This window comes from Petromyzon marinus, chromosome 4, assembly GCF_048934315.1.
Source record: "Petromyzon marinus isolate PM22_M1 ecotype Great Lakes invasive population chromosome 4, UKy_Petmar_22M1.pri1.0, whole genome shotgun sequence".
Taxonomy (NCBI): domain Eukaryota; kingdom Metazoa; phylum Chordata; class Hyperoartia; order Petromyzontiformes; family Petromyzontidae; genus Petromyzon; species Petromyzon marinus.
Window position 1 is genome coordinate 23,603,514 of NC_133670.1, and position 11,783 is coordinate 23,615,296.

General features: G+C 45.4%; 1 protein-coding gene across 2 annotated transcripts in view; it reads left to right on the forward strand.

The window, feature by feature from the left end:
• LOC116937895 (transmembrane ascorbate-dependent reductase CYB561-like) overlaps positions 1 to 11,783 on the forward strand; it is a 28,672-nt gene that overhangs the window by 10,607 nt on the left and 6,282 nt on the right. The window contains exons 1-5 of one of the 2 annotated variants that reach the window (XM_032945015.2): positions 5,817 to 6,214; positions 7,403 to 7,662; positions 8,043 to 8,141; positions 8,828 to 8,931; positions 11,377 to 11,534. In XM_032945015.2, coding sequence (XP_032800906.1) covers positions 7,449 to 7,662; positions 8,043 to 8,141; positions 8,828 to 8,931; positions 11,377 to 11,534 — 575 coding nt within the window. In that variant the 5' untranslated portion in view covers positions 5,817 to 6,214; positions 7,403 to 7,448. Of the gene's footprint in view, positions 1 to 5,816; positions 6,215 to 7,402; positions 7,663 to 8,042; positions 8,142 to 8,827; positions 8,932 to 11,376; positions 11,535 to 11,783 lie in introns of those variants that run through there. The other variant, XM_032945022.2, reaches the window with a different exon arrangement.

Genomic DNA, 11,783 nt, shown 5'->3' on the forward strand with positions numbered 1-11,783 from the left:
CTTTAAAAATAAGTGTCAGCATCTAATCAATTCTGAAGAGGAATCGAGAGCCTGCTATGTGGGGACTGCTGCTAGAAGCATCCATGAGGATTTGTTGTATATACTGATGCTGTCGGTGAAGCCACCTTGCATCACTTTCTGCTAGGAGCTGGTGGCTCCTCCAGCACTCGCACCAGACTCCTAAGGCCACACAACGCTGTCTGAGCAGTCAGGGAGAAACAAATGGGACTTGCGTCATGGGAAGTCGGTCTTGGGACACAACAGCAACAACAGCAGCATCAGCAACAATAGCAATAATAGAAGCAACAACAGTAACAAGAACAGCAGCAACAACAATAGAAAAAGCAACAACAACAGCAGCAGCAACAACACCTTGCGATGGCGATGCTGCAACTTTTGCTGCTGCTGCCCGGCTGCTTGCGGCCAGGCCTTGCTCGGGACTCTGGCTGAGCGAGTTGAGCGGTGTGGTCAAGCAATGCATCCCCTCCTCCCTGGAGAATGGGGGGCCATACCGGGAACTTCTCTTGATCGACAAACCAATTCTATCTCGCCCAAACGTCGCCGATACTGCGGTGGGACTCGCCAGCAGACTTGGCCTAGCATCCAACGTGCAGAAGGAAGTGCCGATTGGCCGAAATTACTCGAGTTCCGGATCCACTGTGCTACGATCTGCTGTGGAAATGCTGACCTCTGCCCGAGCGTGTTCGTCACTTGTTGCAGTGCCTCGCACATGGTTGTGCTGTAGCCCTAGTATGTTCTTCTGCCCTGAATACAGATAGATTAGGGAAGAGCACCTTCATCGCCATATTACAGCTGACGTCAGGTATCGAGCCAAACCCTGGACCAGGGCTCCTCAACTTTGGATTGGTGAACGCAACAAGATGGCGCTGATCCACGATCTTATCAACAATTGTGGACTCAACATATTTGCCATTACCGAAACCTGAGTATATGATGAATCACCGGATGTAATTAAACGTGAGGCTGCACCTAAGGAATTCGCTATTGTACATCTGCACCATCTCGGTGAGCCTGGCACCGGCAGCCTGAATGGTGGTGGGATCGCACTGATTCACCGTGAAGACATCTGCGTGAAAGTCCTGAGCGACTCATTAACAATCACGTAATTTGAACTGCTGCTTGTGAAAATAACGAATAGCATGTGGGGGCTTACGATTGCTGTCATCTATCGATGACTGTCTTCTATCGATGACTGTCTTCACTGCTGTTGGATTTTGTTTCTGAGCTTCTGGTCCTCTGGACTGTGGGTCACTTGGCTCTCGCTACATAATCTGTGGTGACTTGAACTGTCCCAGATTGACTGGTACTTGTGGTCAAATCAACAGTGATCTCGCCGAGATTATCGACAGTCACAGTTTAATCTAGCATGCCAGCATCGCAATGTTGCTCGAAAAATATACTGGTCACATTTTCACATCCGCTGATACCGTAGCTGTGATGGACATTATTATTGAAGACGTAGGTATTTCAGATGAGTCACGTGATGTGCCAAGTGGCATAATCTATTATTCACCCACTCATCACAACGATATCATACAGCGACTGGAAACGAGTGGACCATAATGCTTTCCGTTAGAAAATTTGGTTATTATCGGCGTGTCTAAAGCCTCCATTGATGGTTGATTCATTTTCAGCTCAATTAGGAAATTACATCACTGCTGTTCTTGATGAACTCGTGCCCATCCGAACAAGCACAAAGTGAATGGGGAAAGCGTGCAGTAACTGGCTGTCACCGGAGGCGATCTCCACGAAGCAGACGTGGAGGAGGCTGGAGTGTCTTTGGAAGAAAATTGGTTTCGAGACTGACTCGCTTATAGAGCCGCCTGCAGACCTGCCAACCGACTCGCTGAGTCTCACAGATCGTTTTATGCTCTGCACGTCCGATTCGCACGGTTGGCTACGTACGGTGTGGTGCAGTGCACTGACAAACGGTGTATCCAGCACTATGTGGGGACCTGTGCTTATCAATGATGATGACATGGTTGGGGTTATCTGCTTTAATTATAGCGATAAAGTAACAAGTTCAGGTGGACAGATCATTTTCACATGCTGTGTGTATCTTGTGCTTGTGTTACTACTGCCTAAGCTACAGATTGGACAGGGTACGATGGACTTCTCACACAACGTCTCTTTATTACATCAACAGATATACTGTGTGAGAACAGATGTTAACAATTTTATGGTAATATCCAAGACTTGTTGTTATGTATACTTTGTTTCTGAACATTGTCTTGGTGTTATGTATCCATACTTTATTGGTAGTTGTATCATCTTTAATTTCACACTTATGGCCTTTGGTCGACCTGACAGTTTGTTACACAGTTTGTTTTTTTCCCTATCTTTGCTGTACGAATTCCTGTCTTGATTCTCGTTTGTAAAAGAACAAAACAACAATTCCTTTACGTGTGTAGGATCCCATCTCCGTGAAAACGAATGGCGTTATGTTCTGACAGTTAAGTACACTTATTGCCATGCAGCTTAAAATAAATCCTGCTGCTTTATAACTCCACTGAAGTTTGGGTCTGGTTCTTCTGTTTGCATATTTCATGTTGGTGTCATGTAATTCTGTCACCCGCTCCATTTATTTGATCGTTTATTTTGCTGGAGCTTCCACTGGATAAGCAGCATCTGACTGTAAACCTATCCAATTTGGTTTAACACATAGGCTTCCGCGACCAATATTATCCATAATATAGGGAGTTTTTTTGGTTAGGTCGCGTAGATATAAATATGTTGTTAAACCCGCCACCACCCGACAGCCAATTCGTAAAATTTGTCACGTAAACAAAACATGCCCATTCGTTACGAGTACGGCACACTGGTGTGTTGGAGATTAAGCCCACAACATTTTCAATTTAACCATTTTGGCTGCGTATACCACCAGATTGCGTTTTGTTCACATCCAAGGAGAATTTTATTTTATTTTGGACCCCTCATTTCACCAACCCAACTCGCACTGACAATTATGCTCAAAACCCCCTTTGACCAAATACCTTCATCAAACAGCGGATTGATAAAGAGGCTGGAAGGAGATTATTTTTTAGTGTCTGCATTATGATTTATAATGCCATTTTTAGTAGATTGCCTATTTGCAAAGAAACAAGGACGGCCAAAAGTTTAGTTGTATTGCTCATATACCTGTGTACAGAGTGGCTCATTTGAGCTCTTCCCTGCGAACAAGTCACTCCTATCCCTTACGCATCCCAGAGGGAATGCAACCATGCATTGATTAAATTATTTGATAGAAATAGATTTTTGTTCGCATATATCGCATCATGCACGTAACAGTAGATTTGAATGTTATGAAAATTATATGCTGTTGAATTTATGCCAGTGGACCAAAACAAAAATATACATTTGAGGCCGAGAACACGGTCAATAATACGTATGTTCTTGTACGATTTTATTTTTTAATGCCTGCATCAAATCACAGCCGCAAATTGTGCCAATCGATTTGCTGATCGAGTCGCGGTGCACCGTTATGTCCGTTACACAGGATGTCACGGGTTCCTGCACGTCCGCCAGGATGTCGGACGACGCAGCGGCCGACTTGATGCCCACGCTTTGAAACGATCGGCCCATTGATAAAAACGTCAGCGCCAAAGTGGGGGGGGGTGGGGGGGGGCTCCAAGCCAGTGAACGGATTATGTAGAAACGACAGACCTGCTTAGCTCGCCTGCGGGAACAGAAGCCACCCACCCCCCCCGCCGCCGCTTTTGCGTAATGGGGAGGGGGGGTGGTTCTGGTTAAGCGGGCAAGTGGCCAAGGGACCGGAGCAAGGCAATTGCAGGATGAGTGGTCTGGTGTGAAAGATGGCTTGAGCCAGCCACCCTCAGCAGTGCAACTTGTAATCGGATGATCCAGGCAGCGGAAGCCATCTGCCAGCTGCTGTAATGTAATTGAGCGGAAATGAATAAGCTTTGCACGAACATTGCAGATGGTGGTTGTTTGCGGTTTGCATTCCTGTTTTTTTATTCCTGTAAGGCCACTGAAGAACGTGATGTTTGATGGTGGCACTTAAACATTAGAGCCCGGTTACATAAAATACATGTTGTCCTGTCAAACCTGAGCTCAGCCTGGGTTATGGTTTGATAATTATTGCCTCGCATTCATAAATAACTTGTACGTTTGACAGTGCCTCTTTAACAATTTCTTTTTAAATGAGGAACTCTGCGAATTATGCTTTAAAAAACAAATCCTTGGTAAGTTTGGAGAATAAAATACTGTCCTGCAGCGCTACCATTATATTAAGATCTTAAATACAACTTAAGAAGTACAAGTGATAAATACACTACTTTTCGATTTAAAGCTTTCGTGACTGCAATGATTCATCTTCTTTGGTTCTTTCGGTAAAGTCACGTAGAATGAGAATAAAATAATAAATTGATAAAATAATACAATAAAATTCTCACGACGTTTTGACCACAACACAAGCGGTCTTCATCAGGTGAAGGGACGAGACTGGAGGACAGCGCTGGAGCGAAAAAGCCACGCTCAGATCGCGACCTTTAAGCTGTGTGAGAAGAAACAAAGCGCCTTGACAAAGGAATTAGCATAGAATTTAGCATTGAAATGGCTGCGTGATTAGCTTGTGACTGGTCACAGAAATGGCTATGTTAAAGTTAAAGCATACACATCCGCAGAGGCACCCCTTGACAAAGGAATTAGCATAGAATTTAGCATTTAAATAGCTGAGTGATTAGCTTGTAACTGGTCACAGAAATAGCTATGTTAAAGTCAGAGCATACACATTCACAGAGGCACCTAGTACAAATCAAACAGGAGAATTTAGCATTGAAATAACTAGGCGAATTTGGCATTTAAATAACTGAGTGATTAGCTTGCGACTGGTCACAGAAATGGCTATGTTGAAGTCAAGGCCTACACATCTGAGCTATTCACAGTAACTGGGTATACACTACAATATAATGAATACTATATAGTGAACCAATAAAAAATTAAAATATAAATTACCTCAATGTTATCAATAAACTCTATATATTCTCCAATCAGCTAAGCTACCAACAATAAGTCGTTATATATCACAATGCTATATGGCGAAAAAATGGGTGGATTCTTACCCTAAACTTTAGCAGCACGGATAGCTACGGGCCCCGTTCAGACGGACGAGTACATCCATGGTCGGAACAGAGGAGGGGGAGAGAGACAGCTGCGAGGCGCTGTTATACTCCATGTTGTAAACCATACCATTAACCGTGGTGTGAGAGGTATTAAGAGTCAATGCCAGCGAAAGAGCTGCGGTCTGAAGGTCATCGTAAAATACAATTAATTAAGAACGGAAATGGTTTAAAACATCTTTCCAATGGTTACTAAGCCACTGGTGTGGCCGAAACGTCGTGAGAATTTTTTTGTGTTATTTTATTTTATCAATTTATTCTCATTCTACGTGACTTTACCGAAAGAACCAAAGAAAATACACTACTTTTAATAAAATAGAAATGCAAGGTGTCAGGCATTGCACTTATTGCCACTAACAATTTCAAGCAGAATGTGGCAGCATACATCACTGAGGTGAACAATATTTGATGAACAAACAATAGCAAAATTGGGCAGCATACGTAACTATTTTGGCAACGAAATATCCGAACATTCTTAAAATTGGTCAGAACAGAGGGGTAGTTATAGGTAACTGCACGTGCATGAGTAAGATGACTTGTCATTGCATATCTTGACCCTTCAGCAATAAAATATGTCAATTCCCTTCCGCTCATATGAGCATTGCACTCCTCTGTTAGAAATCCCACATCAATGTAAAGATTCCACTGTTGACTTCCAGTCGGAGCGCTGCCTCCATCACAGGCGGCGCTCATCTGACCAACCCTGTTGGAGCAATGAGCTTCAGCCAGCAGTACATTGAGAATGAATGACAACTGATTATCCTTCGGCCGCTGGGCGTTTTCCCCCTGCCCCGGCTGCTTCGGCAAACCTCCCGGCGATGTTTCCAGCAAACGCGGGCTCCTTTATCGCCTCCGCTAACGTGACGTCTGGACCAGTTGCCACGGCAACCGTCGGTACAGCTGCCGACGCAGCATCGTGCTTGCGCGACCGGCAGACCGAAGCCGGACACCGCGGTGAGCGCAGCGTGCCGTAGGTCAAGCACAGAGTCACGACGTCCTTACCTGCCGCTGCCACGTCCAGCGAGAAGCTCTTGTTTATTATTCCCGCCAGGAGGGTGAGTTTTTTTTACTGCTCCGTATATTATTTATCGTGGGGAGCGTCAACGGCGGTCTGTGCGCGTGTAACCTAAGATTTGCAGGTGTCTTGTCACGCGCGCGTTGTTGACCTGTGCTCGCCGCGCCCCGTGCTTGTGCGCGTACTGGGTGAGGTTTGTTCTCGTGGCTCTGCGGCGATGTTGTTGTTGTTTAGCAGTCAGGACGGCTCCTTGTGAGGCTGCCTCCACGGCGCCCCCGGCGTGGCAGCGTCAAATTATGGAGGCGTTTGCAGTCTGCTGGTTTTTCCGCCAACGTGACGCGAAGAGGGAGCAAATTTACTTGGCATCACTTATCCACGTCTGATCGTCTTTCATCTTACGTGTTTTGTTTTTCAGGGCACGCGAGCGTGTATTTTGTTTCAGGATTCATTGCAATTGTGTTTTTTCTGTTGGATTTTTGTATCACGGTGATTCAGGTTAATTTGCAGTGATATGTTGCAGCAAATGTTTTGTATTTGCAGTCGGCTGTATGTGCAGTAACGAATGTGGCATTTTCCCAGTCCTCGCCGTGTGTGTTAAAAAAACATGCCCTTGCATGGCATGTTTTACTTATTAGCTTGCAAGCGATGCAAGTTAAAAAAAACCCTGTTTTAATTTCACACCGTAGGTTTTCTCGACCAATATGGCTCGTAAAGAAAATACGGTTAGATCACATATATGAAGGCAAATGTTTTGTTCATGTGACAACTTGATTTGTTTGGCTGTGTTTGATAGAGGAGGGCATATGGCACCATTTGACATTATACTTATGCGATCTAACTGCGAATCCCTGTTTTATTGACCATTATTTCAAAACTTCAAAATCAGAAGTCCGGGTAACAGTCATAACATTACATCATGACAAAGACGTTTTAAAACGTCTTTAGATATAAAATCCTACAAAAAAAATTTCTAGGCATAGCTGGTGTCAAAAGAATAAGGTGAAAACTATAAATAAGTAATATTGTTTGGGTCTTAAATCGTCAAGCTCTTTGGGTGCCATTCCCTCCTTACCCTATTTCGGGTATTATTATTATTTTGTATAAATGTGGGCAACGTCTCCCCCATTGGTTGGCTCTGGAGATGTCGGCATGGGAAGGGAATGCCCGCTACCACGGCGGGCCAAGAGTGACTCGCGTTGTTCCGCGCGCACGCACGCACGCACGACAGGAACGACGGTGACATCGGAGCCTGCGAAGCGGCGGGGGTGTGCACGATGTCGAGCCCCGATGAAGGGAGCTCCTCGAGCAGCCTCAAGCAGCTGCCCTGGTTCGTGGCGAGCTCGCAGCTGCTGGGCCTCGCCGCCGTCATCGTGGTGGGCGTGTGGATGGGCCACTACCGCGGGGGCTTCTCCTGGGACCACGGCGTCTTGGAGTTCAACATCCACCCCCTCTGCATGGTCATCGGCATGGTCTTCTTATATGGAGATGGTACGTCATCCTGACACGATGGGCGTGAAAGTAATCTGCGCCGAGACCAACTTGCGCTGCGCAGGGAATGTATGATTTAACACTGGTTTGTGTTTGTGCAATGTATTCGATTTGTTTGACTTTGGTCACTTTGATGACCCAGATCACTAATAAGGCTATCCCAGTCTCTTAAGAGTTCTCACCTATTCTTTGGTTCTTTCTTATACCTACGTAAGTTTACCGAAAGAACCAAAGAGTATGGATTCCTGCAGTCACGAACGCTTCAAATCAAGTTCTCACCTCGATTAAACAAACCATACAACCCTCATTGGCCTACAGAGGTTCCAGTGTATGCTGCTGTTTGCCGTGTTCACCAGATGGCCTTGCTATATCTTTTCCAGCAATTTTGGTGTACCGCGTTTTCCGTGAAGAGGACAAGAAATGCATTAAGATTATCCACGCCACCCTGCATATGTGTGCGCTGATCTCCTCTGTGATCGGTGAGTTCTCGCTTGAGTGAGCATGAGTAATACTGTGGGGGGGGGGGAGGGGCTTATAATTGATTATTGCTCGGGGTCCAGTAATCATCGCTAGACTACGTCCACCAAACCTCCACGTTCCCCCCCCCCTCATCGGTTCATGCCTAGCCAACATGTCATCATTATCTTCACACCATCATTATCCTGCCTCCGTTCTGCCTGACACCACACCTCCACTGCAACTAGATCCCATGTCCGGTTCATTTTGGCCTGTGATTGTTTATAAGCCACCAAATGTTCTTGTTATTCAGTCCGTTCAAGCTTGAAATGGGTTGCACTTTGCCATCAACATATGTTATTTGCACGTAACAGCTAACAGTAAATAACAGGAACAATTCACGGTTTTATGTTTGCTTGCAAACATTGAGGACATTTTTATTATTTACATCCGTATGCATTTTTTTTTATATTATTCAAAGTGAAAGCTATTTTACTTGCAATAGAAAAAAACAAGTACTTCATTCCAAAATTGCTAAATGTAACAACATTCTTTCCACGTGACAATGGGATGCCCTTTTGCAAAGGTGATGGCGAAAAAAACAAAGCGCGGTTTAGATTTTGTGTTTCCAGAGAAATTCTCCCTTCTCACCCTCAGTGGATGGTGGCTCTTCCTGATCAATCTGTTGCCTTGTGGTTTTTTTGTGTAGGGCTTGTCGCCGTGTTTGACTTTCACAACAGCCTGAACATCCCCAACCTCTACAGCCTGCACAGCTGGCTGGGAATCATAACCATCATACTGTTTGCAATGCAGGTGAGGAGCCGCTCTTTCACAACGCTGCACATGCCTTGCCTTTTCACATCGCAGCACCTCCCTCATCCTCTCTCTGTTAACTCCTCTGCCTCTTCCTTCTCACTCACAGGTAAGTTTCATTTTTTAAACCATTGTTCCCTGTGGTGTAGGAGCGTGTTGGGACCTTTGGCCCAAGTGCAGCTACCCCACCGTGGGTGCAAGGTGGGGTGGTGAGATGTTCACCACCTTGCCTGGTATGCAGGAGGTTGTGGGTTCGAGGCCAATGCCGACCCTGACGTCTGCATATTTGGAGTATGCATGCTCTCCCCGTGGTGGCATGGGTTATTTTCCGGCTCTTCTGGTTTTTTTCTCCACATTTTGAAACATTGGTGTAGAATATTTCGCTGCTATACATTTCTACATAATAAGCCACTATGGTGAGCTATAATTTGTGGCCAGGTTGCTTCTAAAAAATAGCTATATAGCTCAGTGGGCATTACCTGGCAAGATCATTTTTCTTTTTTAGTTTATTTTGATGAGACCCAAAAATGTCAAAACACATGTTTGATGGCTGCTATTTTAAACCAATTATGTGAATTGGCCACAATGCTCGTGGGTCAGAGTGCTGTGCCCACCACCCCAGATATCCTGGATTCAACTACCAGGAAGTCACCTGTGAGTAAACCAGGTTCTCAAGTGACTCCACACAAAAGAAAAAACCCACACTTAAAATTGTAGTTTAACTTACATTTTGGGAATGTCAAGATCTAAATAAATAAACAAATGGTTGCTTTCATTTCCATGGAACTAACATCTCTTTAGCAGGGCACATCGGAAGTGCAGTGCCCTGATACAGATTAGAGGTGACGAATGGATCTCGGACGTAGTTCTGTGATGACCTCTCTTTGGACCCTTCTCTTACAAAGGTTAGCGATGAAACTGCTCTGCAAGAGTTGCAAATTAGCACTCTCTCATGACATGATGCCGGTTGCACAATAAAAAAACATTTTACTGGTAGGAACCTCCTGGTTACACCAGCCCACAGGGGATTATTGTGTCCGTCCATCGTGCATCCAAAAATGGGAGGGGAGGGGCTGGGTGAGGAGGGTGGGGAGGGGCTGGGTGGGGAGGGTGGGGAGGGTGGGGAGGGGCTGGGTGGGGGGTGGGAGGGGTGGGGCTGGGTGGGGAGTGGCTGGTCACCCCGTGGTGCCCTCATGAAACTCAACGTTTAACCTACTCACGTCGGCTTGTGCCCGCCCTCACAGTCGGGCATATTTGCGGAATACACCACGTGGTGCCGCCGTTGACCCTGGCCATTGACCGAGCAACCCAACGTTCCTACCAGCTCCCTCCGCAGGAATGTGTTCTTGAGTAAAGTATATTTTATGATAAGATTATAGAAGTATTTTTTTGTCCAATACATGTATCAGTGTGTATCTTCTTCTTTCGTATTGCCATAACAAAGAAGAAGTGTGTGTATATATATGAATAAATGCAACATCTAATAACCCTTACAACCCTAAATTCAATTCTAGTAGGAAATCAAGCTTGGGTTTTAGACAGCCTCATCAATTCATTTCCTCAAATATCTAAAAAGCAAACACTCCACTTGGCTAACGGAGGGGGTACTAATTGCATTGAAAGTAAATTCCTGCTTTGAATAGGAATTTAATTAATTTTCCAAGTGCGCTTTACAGTCCTCGTTCACTGAATTTACAAAACAGATTTACTTATTTTGTCCTGCCTGGTAAAACAAAACAATGAATTGTAACCAGTGCCCCAGATGCATGTAATCTGGTTATATTTCCATGAATATATATTTTTAGATAACCTTTTCTGAGGCTTCCATATACACGTGTTGAGTCTGTGGTCCCAGATCACCGAGGGTAGCCAGAGTTATTTGTATTATTTGGAATTGTCTATGACCACGGATGGCATTTGGAGGTGATACCCATTGAAAAGGTTATCACATTTGAGTTCTCTTTTAATAGCGAAATACTCTAAACAAATAATAATAATAATGTCCTTTGTTTACCCAGGAAAAAAAGCCTCACCGAGTCATCAGATCCCTTTTCAGGATGGTTCTCCATGGGGATGTTTTGACAATGATATGAATGTTTGGCATGCTGGAGGAAACTGAAGCGCCTGGAGAAAAGCCATGTGTATAAGGGGATAACACTTAAAGTTCTATACAACTCGATTGAACCCCGTTGCTGTATTGCCATCTCCTGTGCACCATGTAGCCCAAGCCTTCAGCACCTGATATTCCTAGGCAGTATCCCATCCAAGTTCAAACAGGACCCAACACTGCTTAGCTTCCAAGCTCTGATGAGATCAGTCGTCAACAAATGTGTACCACTGAAGCGTTTCCACTTTGCTTGCTGACAATTTCGGACCTGTCCCATTACGCTGGAACAGAGGTGGGGCTGAAAGAGCTTTGACCCCGTCCGTCTGCTCCTTCCCCAGTGGCTGCTGGGCTTCATCATCTTCCTGTTCCCGGGCGGCACGTCCACCCTGCGAGCGTGGTACCTGCCCCTGCACTCCTTCTTCGGCGTGACCATCTTCGGCATGGCGGTAGCTGCATCACTCACCGGCATCACCGAGAAGCTGCTGTTCACCATCAAGTACGTTGGCCAGGCCACACCCCAGTGCCCGCGTGTGAAGGTGTCCCCTTTCGGCTGTCTTTTAATTTATTTTTCTCTATGAGGATTTTATTAAACAACATTGGCCCGCAACAATGCTTTAGGTGACAAAAAAAAAACGGACGGGGACAAACTCTGGGACCTCGGATCCAACGCAACTGGGGGAATTTACCCGTGGGTGTAGGGCCCGGGGTATACATCCATCGCCTCTTTCACACGAAGGAATCGCGT